Source organism: Dromiciops gliroides, chromosome 2 (genome assembly GCF_019393635.1).
Source record: "Dromiciops gliroides isolate mDroGli1 chromosome 2, mDroGli1.pri, whole genome shotgun sequence".
In the NCBI taxonomy this organism is placed as follows: domain Eukaryota; kingdom Metazoa; phylum Chordata; class Mammalia; order Microbiotheria; family Microbiotheriidae; genus Dromiciops; species Dromiciops gliroides.
The window spans coordinates 487,589,925-487,616,811 of NC_057862.1; the positions used below are offsets into that span (position 1 = coordinate 487,589,925).

A 26,887-nucleotide genomic window follows, 5' to 3' on the forward strand; every position below is an offset into this window, starting at 1 on the left:
TCCCTTCTCACCACCTCTTAGAAACCCTAGCTCTCTTAAAAGTTCTACTTATTCCTTTCCTACATGAGGTTTTTCCACCTAATGCAGCCTCCTCCAGTGGGTAGAATTTCTCCTCCAATATTATTTTGTATACACTTATATTCATACAGTTTGTTTCCCCCAATAGTATGCAAGACCATTAAGGGAAGGGCCTAATTTTTTTGTCTTTGTATCCTCAATGCCTAGCATAATGTCTTCTAAATAATTAGTGCTTAGTAAATGTTTACTAATTGTGCCTTCATGTGTGGATTACAACACTGTTCCCCTTACAGATTGCTGAGAAAGTTCAAGAATGTCAGGTCACTTTGTAGATTACTGAGAAAGAAAGAGAGATATGGGATTTTCTTGTCATAGATGGGTGTCATCTCAAATTAAGTCCCTTACTCAGCCTTTATTTGCCTTCATGATTGGGTAAGGATGCTACTTCAGGTGTCTGCTTTGCAAATGGGTCAGCAAATGTCCTTTCAATATCAATGAACAGGGGCAGCTAGGTGGTGCAGTGGATAAAGCACTGGCCCTGGATTCAGGAATACCTGAGTTCAAATCCGGCCTCAGACACTTAACACTTACTAGCTGTGTGACCCTGGGCAAGTCACTTAACCCCAATTGCCTCACCAAAAAACAAAACAAAACAATATCAATGAACAGTTAGCATAACAGTTCACAGTCTATAACCATTAACTCTTTTTTCTCTACTTCCCAGTGTTCATCTAGATACTCCTGTTGCCAAATGCATATCTAAACAGAACCCACTCTGGCCTTGTATAATAAGTCCCCTTACAAGAACCCCCTATGTGCCAATACTGCTTATGAAACATGTATCTGGTCCTAGGAGCTGACATTGGCGCTAACATTGTCTTAATATGGTCTTGCTGAAACCCTTAGCAATCTGTCTTGTCATTGGAATCACAGATGACTAAGGCCCATGATCCAAATGCCTTGAGCAGGTTGTCCTATAAAAAGTCTTATGCCTGTTGTGACTCTGAATTGTATCTTTCTTCTTTTTTTTTTTTGAATTGTATATTTCTTAAGACAATGCATCTAAATTCCTAATGAATGATTATTACTCAAGATGCATTTGTCAATGAGGTGACTCAACCAAACAATCTTAAACAAAACAAAAAATTAAACTCCCTAATATAATCATTCCAGTTATTGTGAGCTCTTCTGGTTAATAAATATAGCAAGAATGGGTAAACATTTTAAACATATTCTTAAATTGTATGTATTTAAAAGACAAAGCATTATGTAGATATTTCTCCCATTAGAGTTATCAAAGTTAGCAGACACAAAATGTAACAATTACCAATCATGTACCCAAGCAGATTCGCAAGTCACTCAAATGAAAATCCTATCACCATCAACAGGAATGAAAAAAGTTTCATTAAATGAGTTAATTTCTATTTTTTTCCATTCCAGGGTTGAGTAGAATGTGTGTCAAGAAAGCTTTGCAGCTACGTGATAGAATGTCTAGGGGAGTGTATGCATAGAGAACTGCATATTCATCCTTTATCTAGGAGGCTCACATTTCCAGGCCCATCCGCTTTCACTTACAGATAGGAAATAACTTTCTCAATTTGGGCAAAACTTTTTCACTTTGGGCCTGTTCGCCTATAATCTTATGAAGCTCCTTTCAAGTTTGAAGTATTCCTTTCCTGGTTTGTGTATCCCCAGCATCTAACACCATATCCAAAGAATAGTAGATGCTTAATAAATATTTATTTGTTGATTGATTCATTACCAATCTCTTCTGATTGTCTTTGTGAAGTCAAAATAGCTCAAACCAATTCATCAAACATTTATTAAGTAGTTATTGAACACATGAGAGTGCCATGGATTGGCAACTAAAAAAAGATATAGTGAGAAAATCACAAACCCGCTTTCAAAGAACATGCATCATACTACAACACACTCATAGCCTTTAATTAGGCTTTTATACAGAGCTAGAAATCCTGGTGACAAACACATTGGAAATAGTAGTTGGGAATGGGCGAAATGGAAGTCAGTTGTTGTGATTTATGGAAGCCAGCTTTTATGATGGGGAGTATCAGTTAGTATTCATAGGTTTTTACTCTAAGTTGTTGTAGTTGTTTTTAAATAAAACAGTAAAATTACTCAGATATTTGTTGATTTCACAGTACTTGAAAAAGTTCCCCCAACACTATAGCTTCTTACATCAAATGATTAGGTACTTTGTTTGGGACTTGTCTATACTATTAGTCTTTGCTTCAGTTGTTTTATCATATAAATGATTCAACACATCAGCTATTCTTTCTACTTGACAAATGGAGAAAGACTATGCTTCTAAAAACCTCAGGATTAGACAATAGTTGATTAGGTAGTTCAGATAATTCTAAAACTGAAGAGGAAGTGTGTGCCCAATGTGATTTCCCTGCCAGGCCCAAATCAGTCATTAAGATAGCAAAAAGACACAAAAATCCATTTGACTGAAAAATGATCAGTTCTGCAGCCACATATAGATAATATCTGAATATGGGAAGAATAAATAGCTTGCTCAAGGCCACAGAGATAGTATCACCAGCACTAGTGATGCTAGCAATTTCTCAGTGTTAGTGCAAGTATCTGTTCCTGCCCTGTTGTTCATCCCTGTTACACATTATGAATCATGAAGGAGTTCCTCCTGATAGAATCAATCAATAATAAACATGCATTTATTAAGAGATTATTATGTGTCAAGCACTATATTATACTGTTTGCAAAGAAAGTTATAGAAAGTTCCTCTTCTCAAGGATCTCATTTTCTAATTGGGGAGACAATATGTTCACAACTAGGTAAATATAAAATATAGACATATATTTTATATTTGCATATAAATATAGATATATAGACATATAGATATATATTTGTATCTTTTTATATGAAGACTACATATACAGGCTATATATACTTATACAATTTATGTGTACATTTATATATACATATATGTTATCTATAAATTATATGTGTATATTACACATATACACATATATGTGTATGTACACATAGTGTATGGTATAAACAGGAGATTATTGTAAAGGAAAGGCATTAGCAGTAGAACAACCAGAGAAAAGGTATGGAATTAAGAGATGGAGTTTCATGTATAAAGAACAGGAAGAAGACCAGTGTTGCTGAATAATAGAGTAAGCAAAATAGTCAAAAGATTGGAAGGGAACAGATTGTAAGGGGCTTTTGAAGATTAGCTGAGGGGAGCTGCTAGGTGGCGCAATGGATAAAGGACTGATGCTGGATTCAGGAGGACCTGTATTCAAATCTGGACTCAGACACTTAACATTAGGTCTGTGACCTTGGGCAAGTCACTTAACCCTCATTGCCCTGCAAAAACAAACAAACAAACAAACAAACCCCCAAGATTAGCTGAGGGTAGGATTTTATACTTTATTTTTTAGGTAACAGGAAATTGATGGAATTTACTGTATAGGAAAGAAATGATGAAATTTCCACAATAGCACCTGAGTGGTTCATATAGTCAAAGCTACAGTTTTTCTAGTAGTGATGTATGGCTGTGAGGGTTGAACCATAAGAGAAGTAGAGCACTGTAGAATTAATGCTTTCAAATTATGGTGGTGGAAAAGACTTTTGAGAGCCCATTGTATAGCAACAAGGTCAAATCAGTCAATACTTAAAGAAATTGATTCATGCTATTCACTGGAAGGTCAAATATTGAAGCTGAAGCTTAAATGTGTGGCCAAATAATGAGAAGATGAAACTCAATTGAAAAGACCCTGATGTTGGTAAAGATTGAAGGTAAAAGGAAAAGGGGACAGCAGAGGATGAGAGGGATAGATAGTATCACAGAAACAATAAACATGAGCTTGGAGAGACTTTAAGAAATAGTAGAGGATAAAAGGGCCTGGCATGCTATGATCCATGGGGTCATGGGGAGTTGGATATGACTGAATGACTAAATAACAATAAATCTGAGTGGAAGATGCAATGGAGCATAGACAGAACTATCAGAAAGCTATTTCAATAGTTCAGGTGTGAGGTGATGATAGCCTGCACCAATATGGTATATGTGTAAGTGGAGAGAATGGGACATGTAAGAGAAAGATTATGAAGGGAAAAATGACAAGACAGAATCAGATTCATTATAAGGAATGAGCATAAAAGAGGAATTGAAAATTGTATCCAGTTTCTGAGCCTGAGTGACTGAGAACAGTGGTATCCTATGCAGAAACAGCAAAGTTGGAAAGATGAAATATAGTGCAGGGGTAGGGGTCTGGAGAGAAGATAATAAGTTCTCTTCTTGACATGTTAAGTTTTAGTTTAAGTTTGACTTTTAAGGTCAACTTTATTAAATGGGAAGAAGTTTTTTTTTGATGTGATTGGAAGGCTATCTTGCTACAGCTGGTAGAAGATTACATGAGTTCTTTTATTTATTCTTAATTTAAAATATTAAATGGAAAAATAATTAGGAAAGACTAGATCTCATATAAAAACACGTGCCTTTCTGTGGTCAAACAATGCCATCATGGTTCATTTGGTGACATCTTAGCCTAGTTGTAGACAAAGTACTTAAGGATAAACAAATCCCTTCTTCAAGGTTAAAATCGGTAAAGTTAAAACATATGAAGTAATGATAGACATATTAAAGTGACTAAATGTTTTTTTTCCTAGAGACAAATCAAAATGAATGACAGTGGAATTGAGTTCCATCAAGGACTTTGACATTTGGCCAATATATAATAATCTGGCCAGACACAGATTATGCAGGATGTGTAGCATACCCTCTGGGCTGCCGATTTAGCAGTTATAGATTTGAAGTTTGGGATCTAGGAGGGAGTTATTAAAATTTCCAAGGTCCCCTGGGGCAATGTTGTAGTCGTTGTTGTTGTTGTTGTTGTTGTTGTTGTTGTTGTTTAATCATTTAGTTGTTCTGACTCTTTGTAACCTTGGGGACCACATTAGCCATGTGGTTTATTGGCAAATATACAAGAGCGGTTTGCTATTTCCTTCTCCAGTAGATTAAGGCAAACAGAGGTTAAGTGACTTGCCCGGTATTACATAGTTAGATTTGAACTCAGGTCTTTCTGACTTCAAGCCAAGCGCTCAATCCACTAAGCCACCTAGCTGCCCCCTTGGGCATACAGAATCCTACAACTATATCTTACGAGCATGAGCTTACATTGGTATGAGGGACACTCATAGGGAACAAGATATCAAAGCAACTAATAACATTAACATTTTGGGGAATATATTTTCCTTCTCACGTTGTGGTGTCTTCATGCTATACCCCACTGGGTGCAACATTTATGTTGTTCTTGCTTTTCTTGGCAGTCCTACTCTTAAATATTAAAATGAAGTTCTTCTTACATGTTTTTCTTCTCTTCTATCATGGCCGTCTCAACTGACTCTATCATTCTCTCCTCCTCTCTATGCTTCTTAGTTCAAATGTCACTTCTGTCACCTTTGGAAAATTACTTAACCTCCTTAAGTTTCCATATCTGTAAAATGAGGGGGTTTTATTAGATGGCCTCCAAGGTCTCTTCTAACTCTTAATCTATGGTCCTAAGCAAATCTAGCACTTCTGTATTATAGAGTCAAATCTTCCAGTCTCATGTGATGATGTCATACACTTGGAGCTTATGATGGAAGTTTTAGGTTTAATTTGAAGTTCAAAGAATCACATCAATCAGGAACCAAACAAGGACAAATGTGCTATGAATCCAGAGTACACTTGACAGGTACTAGCTGTTTGACCCTAGGCAAGTCACTTAACCCTCATTGCCCCACAAAAAAAAAGGGGAAAAAAATTAAAGAAGACTTTTAAATTGATGGATGACAATGATGACGATGATGATGATGATGATGATGATGATGATGATGATGATGATGATTTATTTTGTCATTAGTGGAGGCCAAAGTAGGCTTAATGTAAGGGGAAAGATCCTAAAAGTAAGACCAGTCTATCAATCAAATGGCTTACTTGTTTTGATGATGGATTTTCCATTATTGGAAGTCTTCAAACAGTGACCAGCTAATCACTTGTTGGATATGTTATAGTAGTGAGTACCTTCATCTATCAATTGGACTAGATGGCTGGTGTAGTTCTTTTTAAGACTCAAACTATGATTCTATAATAAAGGGCCAAAGACAGAAAGACCTGGGTTCAAGTCCCATTTTTGACATAAAACTGACAATTCTGGAGATGTGGAAAAATTGGAACACTAATGCATTGTTGGTGGAGTTGTGAACTGATCCAACCATTTTAGAGAGCAATTTGGAACTATGCCCAAAGGGCTATGGGACTGTGTATATCCTTTGACCCTGTAATACCACTACTATGTCTGTATCCCAAAGAGATCATAAAAAAGGGAAAAGAACCCACATGTACAAAAATATTTATAGCGGCTTTCTTTGTGGTGGCAAAGAATTGGAAATTAGCGAATGTCCATCAATAAGGGAAATGACTGAACAAGTAGTGGTATATGAGTGTAATGGAATACTATTGTGCTATAAGAAATGAGGAGCGGGCAGATTTCAGAAAATCTTGGAAAAACTTAAGTGGACTGATGCTGAGTGAAGTGAGCAGAACCAGGAGAACATTGTACACAGTAACAGCAACATTGTGTGATGATCAACTGTGATAGACTCAGCTCTTCTCAGCAATACAATGATCCAAGACAATTCAAAAGGACTCATGATGGAAAATGCTATCCACATCCAGAAAAAAAGAACTGTGGGGTACTAGATTTCAAACTATACTATAAAGTGCTAATTATCAGAACAATCTGGTACTGGCTAAGAAATAGAGAGGTAGATCAGTATAATAGAATAGATAGAAATTACACTATAGTTAATGACTATTGTAAATCTAATATATGATAAACCCCAAAGATCCAAACTTTTGGAAGAAAAACTCATTATTTAACAAAAACTGCTGGGAAAACTAGAAAACAGTATGGTAGAAATTAGGTGTAGACCAATATCTGACACCATATACTACAATAAGTTCAAAATGAGTATATAATTTACACATAAAGGATGATACCATAAGAAAATTAAGGGAGCATGGAATTGTCTATCTGTCAGATTTACAGACAAGGGAAGACTTTAGGCCCAAAGAAGATATAGAGAATAAAATAAAATTTAAAATATATCATTTTGCTTATATAAAATTAAAAAGTTTTTGCAAAACAAAACTAATATAACCAAGATTAAAAGGGAAGTAGAAAACTGGAACATAATTTTTGAAACAAATATCTCTGATAAAGGCCTCATATCTCAAATATATAAAGAACTGCATCAAATATATAAAAATACATCATTCCCCAATTGATAAACAGTCAAAGGATTTGAACAGGTAATTTTCAGACAAAGAAATCAAAGCTATCAATAATCATATGAAAAAAATGCTCTAGATCGTTATTGATCAGAGAAATGCAAATTAAAATAACCATGAGGTATCACCTCATACCTATCAGAGTGGCAAATATAAGAAAAACAGAAAATATTGTTTGTTGGAGGGGATGTGGGAAAACTGGGACACTAATCCACTGTTGGTAGAGTGGTGAAAAGATCTAATTATTCTGGAGAGCAATTTGGAACTATGCTCAAAGGGTTATAGAATTGCGCATACCCTTTGATCCAGCAATACCATTACTAGGTTTATATCCCAAAGACATCCCCCAAAAGAGAAAAAGACCCATATTTACAAAAATACTTATAGCAGCTCTTTTTGTGGTGGCTAAGAATCGGAAATCAAAGGAATGCCCATCAATTGGGGAATGGCTAAACAAACTGTGATATATGATGGTGATGGAACATTATTGTGCAATAAGAAATGACAAGCAGGATGACTTCAGAAAGGCCTGGAAAGACATGTATGATATGATGTATTAGGAGGTGAGCAGATCCAAGAGAACACTGTACACAGAGACAACAATATTGTTTGATGGAGTACTGTAAATGACTTGACTATTCTCAACAATACAATGATCCAAGACAATCTCAAAGGACTATAGATGAAATATACTATCCACATCCAAAAAAAAGAACTGATATTAATGGAACAGACTGAAGCATGCTCTTTTTCACATTCTTACAATTTTTTTAAATGTTTAAGTTTGCTTGTACAAAGTGACAAGTATGATGATGTTTTGCATGATCATACATGTATGGAACATAACGGATTGTTTGCTGTCTTGGGGAGGGGAGAGGGAAGGGCTTATTCTTTGATATTATTCTACTGTATTATGGAAATGTTTGCTTCATTTAAGTTCAGAATAAAATAAATACTTTAAAAATTGTGAGATCTGAATGCAGATTGAACCATACTATTTCTACTTTTTTTTTCTTTTTTTGAGGTTTTCTCTTTTGTTCTGATTCTTCTTTCACAGTATGACTAACGTGGAAATATGTTTAATGTGATTGTACATATATAACCTATATTAGATAAATTTCTGTCTTGGGGAGGGGGGATAGAAGGGACGGAGGGAGAAAAATTTGGAACTCAAAATCTTATGAAAACAAATGTTGAAAACTATCTTTACATGCAAATAGAAAAAACAAAATACTGTTAAGATTTTTTAAAATAAAAAAAAAAAAAGACTGTGACAATTAACTTAAACTCTTAAGTGCTCTCATGCAACCCCATAAGGCAATAAGTTGCAAAGTAGGTAATAATTTGAATTTCTAAAGGTAACTTTTTTGTCAGGAATTCATGAACCCGCCCCCAAAAATTTTATGAGTGTTTGATGTTGAAATAAAATAATATTTTGAAATGTTGTCAAAAGACAGTGAAGAATAAGACTTCATTGAGGGCCTGAACACAAATAAAGAAATATCTGCATCAGTTTTTAATTTATAAGTTCATTTAGCTTCAAAATAAGTGTGTGATGTTGTCCAGGAAATCATACACTTTCAGATTATTCACTTTAATAAGATATAAAAAAAATGCTTATATCAAGAAGAATCAAGAATCCATCCAACAACTTATTAAAAGCAGTAACTTTGTGTTGAGCGCTGTTTGAAGGTGTTATAACCTACATCCCTAACTAAAGGCAAGTATAACTCAATCCAGATATTTATTTAAAAATTGGTTTTGTTTCATCAAAGAAAGGACAACTATGTACTGCATACTATTGTCTTCTTACAAAAGTAGATAATTGTGTCATGTAATCACAGAATCTACCTCATAGCTAGAAGTACCTTAGAGTTTACTTCATCCAGCCACAAATCTGTGGGTGAATCCTTTCTGCAAATACCATCCATTGTAAGTGTTCCTATGACCTCTGCTCAAATATTTCTGGAGTAAAGGGTTTATTATTTTATCAAACTGTTGCATTCTTTTTTTAAAAAATCAATGATTCCTATAAAAAAAGGTTTGCAATAAAATAAGTAGAAGCTTAAATATTTACTTTCAGTTAACTAGAAAATTAAAATTGTTATTCAAAATACCTCATTCTCCAGATCACAGTACCACAGTCAAGTTCTGTCAGCCTTCCTGTTCAGTTCCTTAGCCATTTTCTTGAGGAAGCCCAAAACAGCTGTGTTTACTCCATGAGAGGGAGAATTAGCTAGTTTGCTTTTTATTATTTATCATTTAAAATTCACTAAGGTACATTTTCTGCCAAAAGATTAAAAACAATTCTGGTAGAAAGTACTTTTAGCAAAATAAAGTATCAGATAAAAGGAAAAAAATGAAAGAAAAAATAATCTGAATAACAAATGATTTAGAGCTATATTAAAAATGCTGTCTGAGTTGTGAGGAGTAATAAGAAATGAGGGCAACTTGGCAGTTGTGCTAGCAGCGAAGAACTCACCCTTTGCATGAGACAGAGGATAGTATCAGAATGATGGTGGCTATCTGAGAGATGGTAGTGATGGCATTCATTTGAAGACATTTTGGTCTGTTATTTGTATGATAAGAACCTTAAGTACAGTAATTTAAAAATATAGCAGATGCAGATTATAATTTTAATAAGATGATTCGGGAGAACAGAAGATAATGGATGCAGCAAGATCTCAGAAGAGGCTGTAGAGCACTGCATGGGATGGCAGGGGAAGATTCCAGATTTGCCACAAAGTAGGCCCACTACTAGTTCTGAGATGAGGGGAAAAGAGAGGGTAAATGAGGAGGTAGTGGAATAATGAGGGAGAAAAGAAAGAAGTTGAAGAAACACTTTAGAAGATCAGTGTCAGACGTTAGAGGAGAGGTTATCTGCTGAGCTTGGGGAAGGTGGATCATGTTTGGAACATTCACTCAAGGAGCTGTAAACATCCTATGGATACTTGCATGGCCCAGAATCTGTTCCTTTATAGTGCTTTTCTCTAGATACTGCTCTCCAGAGCCATAATTAGTCATTTTGGTGCCTGGGGCATGATTCAGAAAATGTACCCTGCAAAAGCAGCATAAAATCTGGCCTCAAATCAACTTTATACAGGCAAATTCTCTGAGGTTCTTGGATTGTTGTTCTTGTTTAGTTCAGTTAGGGAGAGAGGCCCTAGGACACCATCCCATGGGGAGAAGACACAGACTGCAGAACAATAGATCCCTTGAAGCTGTTTATAAAGAAGTTATGGGGGTTGGGTGTAGGACTAGGATTGCCTGAAGAAGAGTCCACAGTAATGGGGTGGGTGGAAGTAGTAAGAAGTGTGTGTGTGTGTGTGTGTGTGTCCAGGGAGGGGAGTAGCTAGCCACAGGAGAGAAAAGACGGTAAGTAATCCAATATGTAGCTTCTTATTTTAACTCATTGTTTTTATGAAGTAGTTACTAAATTCAATTATTTCAACATTGCTTACAGAATATGAGCACTGCACTGAATTTCAGTGTCTTGGAGCAAAACCCTGCTCATTTTGCTCTAGTTATATATCTCTGCTGCTCTCATTGTTTTCAAAGTCAGCTCTACTTTCTGGTCTCTTTTTCTAATGCATAGTTTATTCCACTCAACCAAAAATCTTCCATAGTTCTCTGTTGAGTATAGGATGAAGTCTGAGTTATTTGCCCTGCAATTTAATGCCCTCCTCATACTGACTCTAGTCTTCCTTTACAGTCTCCAGCTATACCCACTCCAATACCATCCTATATTAAATCCAAATCCTGAATCACAGAATTTTAGACTAATAAGATATCTCACTGATCATCTGGTATCAATCATACCTGGAAAAATAATTCCAACTATAATATGCTAAATAGTCTGCAGCCTTTGTTTAATAGCTGCCAATGAAGGAGATCTCACTGCCACCTCATTACTCCCTTTTCCCTGGATATGTCATTCACCTAGTTTTTCATGTCTGGAATGTCATTCCTGTTGGCTGAAATGATGCCCATCCTTGGATGCTTCCAGTTCAAATACTACTTGCTACATTATACCTTTTCTGATTCCTAGTCACTTTGTTCCTCTCATACACTTTTACACGCTAACATTATTTGGGTTAGTTAAATAATGCAGTGTAGATAAAGTATTGGGCCTGGAGTCAAGAAGATCCACATTCAAATTTGAACTCAGATACTTAACTAGCTGTGTGACCCTGGACTAGTCACTTAACTATTGTCTACCTTAGTTTCTTCAACTTTAATATGAGGATAATAGTAATACCTACCACTCAGAATTGTGAGGATAAGATATTTGTAAAATGCTTTGCAAACTTTAAAGCTCTTTATAAATCTTAGCTATTATAAGGAATGTGAATTCTTTATCTTTGTATTCTATAGTAACTAGTATGCCAAATTGCGATTAGTAAGCATGAAATATGTATTTCTTGAACATATTTAGTTCTGAAAGGCATGCAGCAAAATGAAATACTTAGATATGTGATAATGCAATAGAGAATAGAAACCTCATTAGCAGATTATACTACCTAAGTGAAAAAAAGGTTTTGAATATGCAGGGTGGGCCAAAAGTCACGAAAGAGTTTCAGTATTTAATAATGCTTTTATTTCTTGTTTTTAATTTATAATACCATAGAATTATGCAGAGTATATATAGGAAATGAATTGACATTATATATGAAAAATCAAATCTTGTAAATGGCAAAAAATAAAGAAAAATAATTTCAAAAATTTATTAAAACTTGTTGACTTTTGTCCCACCTTGTACATAATACATATACACATACATACACTCATGCATATACATGCATGTATAGAAATGCATATATGTATTATACATGCATATATTTATTTATAAGTATCAATACATATAAGCTTTCTTCAATAGATATAAGGTGTTTGAGCATAGTGACTGCTTCATTTCTATATTTGTATCCCCATAACCTAGCTCTATACCAGGTCCATTGCTGGTACCTGATAAATATTTGTTGGTTAAATAATTGATGCTGCACAATACTCCATAAGCCAATCTCTTGTCTCATCCACTCTGAAGAGCCTTCTGCATCTAAAACAAATATTTTTGTCTTTTTTTCTTTAGACTCTGGAAAACCCTAAATATGAACTGATCATTGAAGCCCAAGACATGGCTGGTTTGGACGTTGGCTTGACTGGAACAGCAACGGCTACTATCCTCATTGATGACAAAAATGATCACTCACCAAAATTCACCAAGAAGGAGGTAAGCACCCCAAAAATTCTTGTTGTCATTGGAGTGGTTGGATTGGTATCCAGTGACTAATGTTCATTCATAAAATCTCAGAGTGGAAAGGAATGTTTAAGGACATTTTATCTAACCACCTGGGCATATATATATATATATATATATATATATATATATATATATATATATATATATATATATAAATTGCATATGTAGTGGAAGAGTCCTCATATAATTGCATGAAATTCCTTAGCAAGCTAAATATTTCCTGAATTTGTCATTCACTCAAAAATAGTTTAATATAAAAATGACATTTTTCTCATCTTGTTAGAGTTATCCATCACTGTTATCTGTTATTTAGTTTACACCAAAATATCAGCATAGTGTAGTAGAAAGAACACAAATGCTTCAGCACCACATCTTTGCTATTCTGAAACTTCTGAGGAAGACTTCAGTAAGAAGATTTTAGTGTATCTTATATATCTTAATGATCATTTTTCTCCCCACTAAGTGCATACTAAAATGTTAGATTGAGAAGTGCCATAGTGGAAAGCAGATCATTTTCTTTCTTTCTTTCTTTCTTTCTTTCTTTCTTTCTTTCTTTCTTTCTTTCTTTCTTTCTCTCTCTCTCTCTCTCTCTCTCTCTCTCTCTCTCTCTCTCTCTCTTTCTTTCTTTCTTTCTTTCTTTCTTTCTTTCTGGCAATAACATGGTGGTATGGGAGCTGATAAAGAAAAACAAAGTGAGCTTTTGAAGGAGAGTTGTTTTCTATCCTTGGCCCCTGTGCATTGACAATTATGCACTATTGTTGTGTTTCACCATTTATTACAACCCAAACAATCATCATAGAAAGCCCAGCCAAGAGCACAGCATTCATAACTGCAAGTCAATTATGGAGGCTCAATCATGTTCTCCTAGGGGAACATAGGAAGAAAATTCATTTAGAAGAGAAAGCTAAGACCAGGGATAATTTTTTTTAAAAAATAGCTTTCCTTCCATACTACCCTAAGGAGAGACCAACAGAAATATACACATTTTATACACACACACACACACACACACACACACACACATACACACACATGCATAGAATATATAGATAGTATATTATATAGCATATATAATATATATGCCTATATATACCAATATATATACATAATACCAATATAGTTTGTGTATATACATACATGCACACACACACATATATATACAGACGAAGTGATTAGCACCAGGAGGAAGTAAGGGGGAACTGAATGGGCAAAGTGTGGCAAGGCCTGAGGTCTGACTGAATTGAGATCCTTTTTATAGCCCTGTCCACTGGGAGGGCTACAATTTACTCAGGCTTAAGCTGGAGTCTGATGAATCTGATTGTGGTTTACCTTCCCAGACTAAATGCACATTGTTCCCTGTAACACACTTTACACACTAGTAAAACTGGCCAGGTAAAATTACATCTCCCAACTCCACGGCTTTGCATAGGTTGTCTCTAAGACTAGGAATGTTTTCATTTGATTCTTTAAAGAATCACTGAAATCCAGAATTTAAGAGTTAAAAGATCATTCAGTGGGGCAGCTAGGTGGCGCAGTGGATAGAGCATTGGCCCTGGAGTCAGAAGTACCTGAGTTCAAATACGGTCTCAGACACTTAACACTTACTAGCTGTGTGACCCTGGGCAGTCACTTAATACCAATTGTCTCACTTAAAAAAAAAAAAAAAAGATCATTCAGTGACCATGTAGTCCAACCTACATGAAAGGAATCCCTAGTATTAGTTGTCATACAGACTCTTTCAAAGACACCCAGTGAATGGAAACTCACTACCTTTCCAGACAGTTGATTGCTCTTTTGGTTATCTCTAATTGTTATGAATTTTTTCCCAGACATTTTGCAACTACCACCCAAGTCTTCTGGTTCTTCCCTCTGGAGACAAACAGAACAAAGCCAATTTCTCTTTCACATGACAGTCATTTAAATACAACCTTGACCCATGTTAATCATCCTCTTCTCTTTGACACTTTCTTCTCTTTAGGTTTCCATGATACTTCTCCCTCTTGGTTCTACTCCTCTCTCTTTTTTTTTTTTGGCCAGGAAATCGGGTTTAAGTGACTTGCCCAGGGTCACACAGCTAGTAAGTGTTAAGTGTCTGAGGCCAGATTTGAACTCAGGTCCTCCTGAATCCAGGGCCGGTGCTCTATCCACTGCACCACCTAGCCACCCCTACTCCTATCTTTTTGATAGCTCCTTTTCCGTCTCTTTTGCTGAATCTTCATCCAGGTCATTCTCAATAATCATGGTTGTCCTCCAAGGTTCTGTCCTGGGTCCTCTTCCTTTCTCTCTGTAGCATTTCACTTGATGACATCATCTGTTCCAATGATTTTAATGATCTACTCTCTACACAGATGACTCTCAGATCTATTTGGCCAGCCATAACCTCTCTGCTGAACTCCAGTATCACATGTCAAACTGCTATTGGATATTTTGAACTGGATATCCTATAAACATCTTAAATTCAGTTTGTCCAAAACTGAACTCATTATCCTCTCCTTCCCCCCAGTCCCACAAGCCTCCCCTCTTTCTAATTTCCCTATTACTGTTGAGGATACCATCATCCTCTCAGTAATCCAGGTTCACAACCTAGGTGTCATCCCTGACTCCTTACTCTCTGGATTCCTCACATTCAATTAGTTTTTCAGTCTTGGTGTTGCTTAGTAATAATAACTACTACTATCATTTATATAATACTTACTATGTTCTAGTCACTGTGATAACTACTTCATGAAAATAAACTCATTTGATCCTCACAATAACCCTTGAAGATGAGTGCTATCATTATCTTTATTTTAAAGATGAAAAAATTGGGGCAAACGAAAGTCAAAAACTTGCTCAGGGTCACACAGCTTAAAAATATCTGCAGCTAGATTTGAGCTCAGGTTTTCCTAACTCCAGGCCTTGTTCTCTATCCAATGTGCCATCTAGCAGCCCCATAATAACTCTCCTATATTCCTTCTTTCCTCAAATGTCTACCCATACCCTGATGCCTGCATCTTCTCACATCTGGACTATTGTAATAGCCTACTGTTTGGTCCTTGCTCTACTTAGTTCTCAAATTTACCTTCTTTTAAAATTTTATTTAAAAACATTTACTTTCACTTCTAAACTCTCTTCCTGCCTCCAACTCTCCTCCAGCTATTGAGAAAGCAACAGGATACCCACTGTACATAGGAAGTCATACAAAACTTATTTTCACATTAGCCATATTGCACATATAGCTTCTTAAAGCAGTTCTGATAATGTCTCCTCTACACTGTCCACTCAATAAACTCCTGTGACTCCCTATTACCTCCAAGATCAAATATGAAATCCTGTTTTGCTTTAAGGCTCTTTATAACCTGATCCCTTCATACCTTTCCAGTCTTCTTATACCTTATTCTGTTCTATATACTATATTATACAGTGACATGGGCCTCCTCACTCTTTTTCCCATACAATACTTCATTTTCCAATTTAGTTTTTCTATTGGCTGTACCACGTACCTGGAACTTTCTCCCTCCTCGTTTACACATTCCTGGCTTTCTTTAAGTCTCAGTTAAAATTCTACCTTCTGCAATAATCCTGTCTTAGTCCTCCTCAATTTTAATGTCTTTCCTCTGAAACTGCCCCAATTTATCCTACATTTATTTTGTTGTTGTTGTTGTTGTCTCCCCCTTTATGATATGAGCTCATTGAGAGCAGGGACTCCTTTTCCCCTTTCTTTGTATCTCCACTACATAGCATAATGACTGGTATACAGCAGGTGATCCTTAAATGTTATTTGACTGGTTGACCCTGCCAGAATCCATAGTGGCTGTTATAGGTTCACATGGCTTAGATGTGATAAAAGTCAACAACTTTATTCCTTCTGGTTAGATAGAGAACCATGAGGCTTTATCATCTACACTGCCACGACATTCCAAAGTTGAATATTTACCTTGCCTCTAAATTTTCTAGACACCCAAACCTTTCATCTAATGATGCCTGAGCCTTGCTATACACATTTCCATTGAGCCCTTAGGAATTTGGGGTCTTTCTATCTGTCCTTCAGCTGAACTTTCTTTTTTTGTAGAATATTAGATCCTTAAGTAGTGGGACTATCTGGCTTTTCTATTTCTGCCCTTAGAGCTTAACAAAGTGCTTGGCACATATTAAGTGCTTAATGAGTGTTTTTTTTCCTATTCATTTATTAATTCATTGAGGAGCCCACATATGGGGTTCTCATGATCTTTTTTTATGCAGATTATTTCCAAATTTACATATCTAATTCTAGGCTCTTTTTTGAACTCCATTCTCACTTCACCAAATGCCTTTTGGATATCTTGAACTTTGTGTACTGTGGACACCTCAAATAACACAAGCCTAAAACAAAACTAATTGTCTTTCCTCTGAAATCCCCCATTTCAAAAATCCCTCTAAGTTTCCAGTACTCAAACATCTTCCCAGTTACCCCAGCTTTGAACATCAGTCTTATTCTCAACTCCTCTTTCTCACTTGTCCTACGTCACCAGTTTGTAGCCAAATCTTCTTTCTATCATCACAACATCTCTCCTACACATATCCTTCTCTGCACTAAACTGAGTTCCAGCTTTTATCCCCTCTCAAATGGATTATTGGAATAGGCTATTGGCTGATCTCCCTATTTCAAATCTTTCCCCATTACAGTCAATCCTTATTGAGAGAAGGGACTACCCAGCTGCCAAAGTGATTTTCCTCAAGTGCGGGTCTGACCATGTTATCTCCCAACTCAATAAACTCTAGTGGCTTTAGGATAAAATAAAAAAGGTTTCTGGTGAATAAAACACTCCAAAACCTGGCCCATACCTGTGAGTCTTCTCATATTTGCCTTTCTCTGACTATTTACTAGCTTGAAAGTTTCCTTAAACTTAAATTTTCCTCTTAACTATGGCACTCAGAACTGAAGACAAAATTCCTGGTGAGGTCTCAGTAAGGTAATGTATAGTAGGAATATACTTTGAAACATTTTTATTGATCTTTTGCTTTTTTACATCACCTGGGTTTTTCCTTTTATCTCTTCCTTACTCCATCTCAGAGTAATACCTTATAACAAGGATTTTTTTAAATAGGAAAGGAAACAAAAGTCATTAAAATCAGTCCATACTTCTTGTTCCATACTGATGGATCCTGATGTATGGAAAAAAGTAAGAAGAGGCTTTCCCCACCAAATCCCCTTTTTGGAGTCATTCTTGTTCTTTGCAATTTCACAACATTCAGTTTGATGATTTTGTGGTAGTTCTTTCCATTTCAGTTGCTGGAATCACTTCATGTATTGTTTTCCTGCTTCTGCATCAGTTCATGTAAGTCTTGCCATGCTTCTCTGTATTCATCATGCTTGTTGTTTCTTACAGCACAATAATATTCCATTACATTCACTTATCCATATATACATATATCATATATTACACACTCTTAACAAATGTTGTTTAGTCTTTTTGGTCATATCTAACTCTTTGTGACCCCATTGGTATTTTCTTGCCAGAAATACTGGAATGATTTGCCATTTTTCCCCTTCAATTTATTTTACAGATAAGAAAACTGAAGCAAACAAGGTTAAGTGAGGGTCACAGTTAATAAGTGTACAAGGTCAAATTGGAATTCAAGTCTTCTTGACTCTAGGCACTGTGCTCTATCCATTGTGCAACTTTAAATTCCCTTCTTAATAAACACTTATTGGTTGATGTACTTAATCAGCTATTTAGTTAAAGTTCCTGTCATGTGTCTTCCTTCACAAAGCCTGGGCAGAAATTGATTTTCTAAAGGTATTATTTTCTAAAGCTCATGGGCACCTTGCCCTTGCTTCACTCCTTCCCCCACTTCACATTTTTCTTATTCCAGGAGGGAACTGGAAAACATCAGAAAGTGGTACAGTTTTTGTATGATTGTATCCTTCTACAAAGACTTAACACTTTCGATGTGAGAAACTGATATCTGGATGGGACAGCAAATAGAGTATGGAGCCTTAAGTCAGGAAGACATGAATTCAAATGCAACTGCAAACATTTACTAGCTGTGTGGACCTGAGCAAGTCATTTAACCTCTGTCTACCTCAGTTTCCTCATCTGTAAAATAGGAGTAATAATAACACCTGCCTCCCAGGGTTCATGTGAGGATGAAATGAGATAATAATTGTAAAGCACTTAGCATAGTGCCTGGCACACAATAAGTATGTAAATTTTAGCTATTACTATTAATAGTAAAAGTTATGATTAATGATGATGATGATATTTCTACTAGGAAGGCTTTGAGATGAGGTTTGTTGCTGTTTTGAAGAGACATTTTTATTGTCCCTCTCACCTGAACTGCACAAGGTATATGAATGAGGTAGTTCAACTTTCCTCAGAGGGCTATGCTTAAGTCTCAGGGACCTTCTGTCTCTGGTCTTGGAGGAAGCACTGGTTGCCCATGGTCTTTAGAGCTGTCTAGAGCTTATGAGAGGAAAGAAGGCTACTGTTTTTTCATTTGGGCTCAGTACCATTTCACAGTTGTCCCTTTATGCTGGGGCTTCCTCCTCTGTGTTTGCTACTTTCATGCTGATACTTTCAGTTACTCACTTAAAATAAAACATGGTAAAAGAAATAAAAGAAATAAGATGAAATGCAGTTTAAAAAGTCAAAAATATAAAACAATAATTCTGGCAAGAAAACGTACTGAGAAGAGCAATGCAAAGTACTTTATGGAGAGAGAGAGAGAGAGACAGACAGACAGACTGACTTAGTTCTACAAGAGAATAGGGACAAGCCACGTGTTGGGAAGAGAAATTTCCTAAAGGGCTAGAGTAAAAAATTAAGCACACAATGGGAAGATCCAGTTAAATCAGAAAGCTCTAAGATTCATGCTTTAGGCTTTTGTCTCTTCAGTACTCAATTGAGGAGAAAAAAAAAATGCTTAAGCTAGTCACAATAAGTCCAGATTTTCAACTGGACAATGTCATGTAGACCATGAAGAAATTAGCAGCCCCCTTGCTCCTGGTTCCTATTGCTGTGATAAAGCTCAATTTTGGACAACAAGCAACTGCAACTGATATTAAGGAGCCACAGTCAATGACTTCACACTTAATGAAGAATAGGCACATTATTTAATTCCATACTTGGTGCCTGGTCCTGTTATTCTTCATGTAAAGGGGATGCTGTTAGAAGATCTGCTAATCTAGACACTTCTTATGAGTGTTGAATTAAGCTAAAAAATTTGCCATCATTTTCTGTTTGCACTAAATCATCACTGTATTTCATCAAGTGCAATCAAACCCTGATTTTCTTTTTAATTACTGCCTATAAAAGGCACAGGGTTAGGTTTAATTAGCCTCATTTTCATGCTTGCCTCTCAATGACAACAGTTAAAAGAAAGTCTCATTCTTTAGGATCTTTGACCATAGAAAACATTATAATTCATGGCTTGGGTTAGGTCACTATCATGTAAATCTACTATATACACACACACACACATATATATGCATATATATACACACACATATTTAGTAAAATACTACATATAGTAAATATTCTATATATAGTAGATATACGATATATATATATAAATACCACATATATTTTACTATATAGAGATTTTACTTTATACATAAATATCTATATCACCTCTCTATCATCTATCTATTATTTTAACTAGAATTAACCTCCTCATCACAACCACCATTTCTAAGGTTGTTCAAATTATGATTGCATCTATTAGAATACTTGCTTACTTTGAAAGGTATAGTACTGTGGTATAATGGGAAAGACACTGGTCTCAATGCCAGAGATCCTGATCCTCGTTCTATTTCCAGCACTTAATGGCCAAATGAACTTAGTCAAGTTACTTAGTTTCACTGAACGTTAGTTCATTCATATGTAAAATAAAGATAATAATAAGGCTATATGCTTTATCACCCCCAACTCTTCCTCACTGTGAGCTTCATTTCCTCTATGCTTCAGTTTTTTTCCCCAGGCCATTACCCCAGAGACCTCCTATATTCTCACAGGATCTTATTTCTCCAGCCCCTCACCTAAAGTCTTCATACTTCATCAAAAATAGTGAAGCTATTCGCTGAGAGACTCCTCATGTCCCATTGCTCATCCACTCGATGGCTCCCTTCCTTGATCTTGTTCTTTACCTTGTCTCACAGTATGAGGTGGTTTTCCTTCTTGACTGATCAAATACTGTTATAAGCACCACTGATCCCATCTCCTTCCCTCTTCTCTAATATCTTGTCCTGCTATCATCCCAACCCTTTCTTTAATCTTCAATCTCTCCCTACATTGCTGCTTATAAACACACCTATGTCTCCCACGTTCTTAAAAGTTAGAATGCTTAGTAATCACCTTGTATCTACATAGTTATTTCCATGTTGTTTCTCCCATTACCATGTAAGCGCCATGAACACATGGGCAGTTTTTGCCTTTCTTTGTATCCACAATGCTTAGTATGGTATTTGGCATGTGGTAGGTGCTTAATAAATACTTGTTGGTACTGACTGCATGATTTAGTAGAATATGCACTGAATTTAGAGGGAAAAGACCTGAATGTGAATTCCAGCCCTGGAGTTTACTAGCTAAATGAGACTAGACAAGTCACTAAACTTCTTTGGTCGGTCGTTTCCTCATATACATAATGATGCATTAGGTGCTAGCTGAGATTTTTTCCAGCTTTAAATATTATGCCTGGGGAAGTTAGGTGGCACAGTGATAGAGCACTGGCCCTGGATTCAGGAAGACCTGAGTTGAAATTGTGGAAATTTATCTTGATTTGGGGACCCTACCTTTAGGCTGAGATTAGAAAGCCTTAGGCCCTCAGGGTCTCTCCCCCTCCTCCTCAGCTTCAGCTGAGCGAAAAAACCCCGTGGGCTGTGCAAGATGCCAGGTCAGACAGCTGGGGGGGGGGAAGCCCCCAGCTCCCTCCGACCTGAGCGGAGCTATCTGAAAGATAGCCTGTGCTGAGGCACATGAAGTGGGAGTGCACCCCGCCCCCGGCCTAAACCAGCCCAGCCCTGGCTGGTGGATTAGCTTGGTCTGTGGGGGCGAAGGAAGCCCAGAGATTTGAGTGGAGAGAAGAAAAGGTATATATAGACCTGGGAGTTAGACAGGAAAGAAAAAAGAAGGAGGGGGGGGGCGGACTAGAGAAGGACGACTAGGAGAGAGGCTGAGCGCAGACAAGGATGGAGGAGAGTTGGAGGAGAGTTCGGTTGGAAAAGGAGAGATGGGGCTGACAAGGTTACAGGCCAAGGCCCTTATTGTATTCAAGAAGTTTGAAGCTCAGCAGGTGGGAAAGAGACGCAGTGGAAAGAGACCACAGGAAAGCAGTCAGGTTGTACATTTTATTTTCCTGTATTCTTAATTTTCAACAGTATCTCATAAATAAACTCTGCTTGGATTATTTAGTTGAGGCTTCTTAATCCTGTGCTTATGAATTTGGGAGTGGAGCAGTGTGGTAGAACTTTATAAACAGCCCATATTAAATTAAACGCAGTCACATAGCCAAATAGTCACAAGTCCCCAGATTAGTCCTCCAGTCAGATTAGCCCCACAAATTTAAGCTAGTTAACAAAAATATTTTCACAAAATCCAACCTCAGACACTTGACACTAGCTGTGTGACCCTGGGCAAGTCACTTAACCCCAATTGCCTCAGCAAAAAAAAAATAACCTCCCCAAATATTATGCCATTATGAAAATTGTCTACCTCACAGGCAATTGTTATTATCATCATAATAATATTTAGGAAAACATATCACTTTTCTGAACCTGTTTTCTCATCTGTAAAATGAAAAACTTGGACTAGTAAGTTTGAAAGTCCCTTCCAAGCTTTACTTCAACCACGATGGGAATTCTATATTCCCCAAACACATTTTTAGGGGTCCTGGCCTGTACTCTTACCGGGGGGATATAAAATATAAGAGATCTGTGAAGAGTTCAGGATAAGGAATTTTACTTCAATTTAGGGGATTTTGAATTTAGCTTACATAAGGAGTTGAAAAAATTAAGCAAAAAAGACAAACTAATTGCTTTCTACCATTCTGGCCCAAATTTCTGCCTGAATTATATGGATGCACCACCAAAAATGGGACAACAAAAAAAACCTGACTGTTTTCTGGCTAGTGCAGAATCTGATTGTTGACTGACACTGAAAACAAGAGAGAAAAAAAACACACATACATATGTGTAGATATGCATGTATATGTCAAAATACACCCAAATATATTTACATATATAAGTATATATAGAAATACTTATACACATATGCATATAAAAACATATACATATGCATACACACACATATATATATAGATAGATAGATATAGATATATAGATATAGATATATAGATGTATGTTTGCCATGGATACCAGAGGGAAATAGTAGTTCATAGGAGACAATATTCAAGAAAAGAAATGTCAATGTGATCCATGACTTTAGAGGTTCATATAAAAACGCAAAAAGTATGTATACCAAATAGGCTGAACTAGAGTTCTTGAATCAAGGTGACTAAGTTAAACACATGCATATATGTGCACACACATATCTACACACAAGTTTATACATATAGAAACTAATATGTATGTTATATATGCATACACATTTATGTATTCTGTACGTATATGTGAATATATGTAAACAGGTCTATTTCTTTGAATTCAATGAGAAAAATGAGAAGCTCTCTAAATATTTTCTTTCATATATTGGTTTTTAGCTATTTACCATTTTTATTGTGCATATATACATGCATATTTTATTCTCCATATTACATGCACACAGACATATATGTATACATGCATATCAGACTTGGTCATCTGGATACACAACTAGATAGAATATGTGAGAAACTTGAGTAGTGTTGTATATTGGAAAGATATACACATCTGAGGAAATCATTATAAAGCAAAAAGATAGGAGAGGATGTGATGTAAAACACTTATGTAAATATCAGTCAAGAACAAAAAGAAGTTGTAATGTTGTTTGAGTATAGTACAGATTACTTGGACAGAATGCTAAATTAGATTAGTTCACAGAATGGCTCATGAACTAGGAAAGGATGCATCATATTTTAATAATAAAGGACTTCAATTAGCCAGATGTCTGTTTTCATTCTGCCAAAGTCAGAGGAATGGAAGAAAATATGTGATTTGCTTCAATTATGATTTCATCCCTTAAAAGCTATGATAAACACAAAGGAGAGTTACTCTTCTGTACTTAAATTTTATCAATAAAGAGATGCCCCCTTCATAACTGAGGAGTTAGGGAATATGCCATCAGAGAATTTGTGATGGAAGAAATAAAAGCTGGGCAAAATTTTATTCATGCCTTAGTTTTTTTAAAGAACAGATTTCAGAGGGTTCAGAGAAAGTATAGGTAATATACTATGGTTTAAAATAATCCATGGGAAGTCCACCCAGAAGGATGAGAATCTCTTAAGAATGAAATTCTGAAACTGCAAAGAAAACTTACTTTAATGATGAGGAAAGGATGTAATGGTCTAATGGGAAAAACATGATTCTTGAAGTCATATTTTTAAAGGCATGCTTAGAAGATGGAGACAAGGGCATGTAAAAAAGGATGGATACAAAGAAATGATAGTTCTGTAAGAAAAGTGTTAGGTGAGCCAAAGCCCAGAGTGAGCTAAGAACCAAAAGGGATTATTGAGCTATGTTGGAGGAAAGAAGGAAATCAAAGAAGCTATACCATCGATTGGGGTAAATGGGACAGTGATGATTTATGACAGTGAAAAGGCAGATGTATTCACTATTATTTTGCTCTTTTTGCCTTCTTCAAATGAAAATCATTATGGGATTCAGAAGGGCAGAACAAAAATGATTGATAGAAAGCTGGAAATCAATATGTGTGAGAAAATGGTCAGAGTACCTCACTGTCCTCAGTGATTTCAAGTCAACAGGCCTGTATGAACTACATCTCAGGATATAGCTGGAAAAACTCACCAATAGGAATATTTTTGCCACAATAGAAAACCTTTCTTATGACCTAGTGAATAGGGGAAAAGCTGCAGTTAGAAAAGGGAAATTGATGCCATAATTTAAAAAAAGAAATCATCAGGAATGGAATCATACAATCATAGTATTATGGATGAGTGTTTTTTAAGTTAATAAAGTATTTTATTTTTTTTTCCCGTTACAAGTAAAGATCGTTCTCAACTTTTGTTTATACAAGCTTTCCAATTTCAGATTTTTCTCCCTCCCTCCCCTCCCTCCCCCCTCCCCTAGACAGCAGGTAATCTGATATAAGTTATATATATATATATATATATATATATGTTATATATATATATATATGTTATATATATATATACACACACACACACACACATAACATTAAACATATTTCTGCATTAGTCATGTTATAAGAGAAAAATCAGAGCAATGATGAAAACCCTCAAAATAGAAAAAACAACAGCACCAAAAACAAAAGAAATAGTATGGTTCATTCAACATCTATACTCCACAGTTCTTTGTTTTTTTCTTGGATTTGGAGATCCTCTTCTATCATGAGTTCCATGGAACTCTTCTGTATCATTGCACTGGTGAGAAGAATACAGTCCATCACAGTAGATTAACACTCAATGTTGATGACACTGTGTACAATGTTCTTCTGGTTCTGCTCATCTCACTCATCATCAGCCCACCCAAGACCCTCCAGGTTTCTCTGAACTCTTCCTGCTCATCGTTTCTTACAGCACAGTAGTATTCCATTGTATTCATATACCACAACTTGTCCAGCCATTCCCCAATTGATGGGCACCCCCTCAACTTCCAATTCCTTGCCACCACATAAAGAGCAGCAATAAATATTTTTGTACATGTGGGTCCCTTTCCCCCTTCCATGATTTCTTTGGGAAAAAGACCCAAAAGTGGTATTGCTGGGTCAAAGGGTATGGATAGCTTTATCACCCTTTGGGCATAATTCCAAATTGCTCTCCAGAATGGTTGGATCAGTTCACAGCTCCACCAACAATGCATTAGTGTTCCAATTTTCCCACAGCCTCTCCAACATGTATTATCTTCCTTTTTTGTCATTTTAGCCAATCTGATAGGTGTCAGGTGGTACCTCAGAGTTGTTTTAATTTGCCTCTCTCTAATCATTAGAGATTTAGAGCATTTTTTCATATGGGAATAGATAGCTTTGGTTTCTTCATCAGAAAACTGCCTGTTCATATCCTTTGACCATTTCTCAATTGGGAAATGACTTGGGTTCTTATAAATTTGATTTAGTTCCCTATATATTTTAGAGATGAGGCCTTTATTGGAAGTACTGGCCATAAAATTGTTTCCCAGCTTTTTTCCTCCCTTCTAATTTTGGGTGCATTGTTTCTGTTTGTACAAAAATTTTTTAATTTAATGTAATCAAAATCATCCATTTTGCATTTTATAATATACAAGATCTCTTGTTTGGTCATAAACTGTTTTCCTTTCCAAAGATCTGATAGGTAGACTATTCCTTTCTCTCCTAATTTACCTATGGTATCACCTCTTATGTCTAAATCATGTATCCATTTTGACCTTATTTTAGTATAAGGTGTAAGATGTTGGTCTATGCCTAATTTCTGCCATACTATCTTCCAGTTTTCCCAGCAGTTTTTGTCAAATACTGAGTTCCTATCCCAGAAGCTGGAGTCTTTGGGTTTATCAAACACTCCATTACTAGTGTCATTTACTACTGCATTTCCTGTGCCTAGCCTATTCCATTGATCTACCACTCTATTTTTTAGCCAGGACCAGATAGTTTTGATGACTGCCGCTTTATACTAAAGCTCCAGGTTTGGTACTGCTAACCCACCTTCCTGTGAATTTTTTTTCATTATTTCCCTGGATATTCTTGATTTTTTGTTTTTCCAGATGAATTTTGTTATTATTTTTTCTAGCTCTATAAAATAATTTTTAGGTAGTCTGATTGGTATGGCACTGAATAAGTAAATTAATTTAGGCAGTATTGTCATTTTTACTATATTAGCTCTGCCTATGCATGAGCAATTGATATCTTTCCAATTATTTAGATCTGATTTGATTTGTGTGAAGAGTGTTTGGTAGTTGGGTTCAAAGAGTTCCTGGCTTTGTCTTGGTAAGTAGACTCCCAAGTATTTTACATTATCTACCATTACTTTAAATGGAATTTCTCTTTCTATCTCTTGCTGCTGGACTTTGTTGCTCATGTATATAAATGCTGATGATTTATGTGGATTTATTTTATATCCTGCTACTTTGCTAAAGTTGTTGATTGTTTCAAGTAATTTTTGAGTTGATTCTCTAGGACTCTTTCAGTATACCATCATACCATCTGCAAAGAGTGATA

At 36.0% G+C, this 26,887-nt stretch overlaps 1 protein-coding gene across 1 annotated transcript in view; it reads left to right on the top strand.

Annotated features, from left to right (window-relative positions):
* Positions 1 to 26,887, top strand: part of CDH13 (cadherin 13) — a 1,286,821-nt gene that overhangs the window by 1,077,529 nt on the left and 182,405 nt on the right. The window contains exon 8 of the mRNA XM_043985257.1: positions 12,432 to 12,572. Coding sequence (XP_043841192.1) covers positions 12,432 to 12,572 — 141 coding nt within the window. The remainder of the gene's footprint in view (positions 1 to 12,431; positions 12,573 to 26,887) is intronic.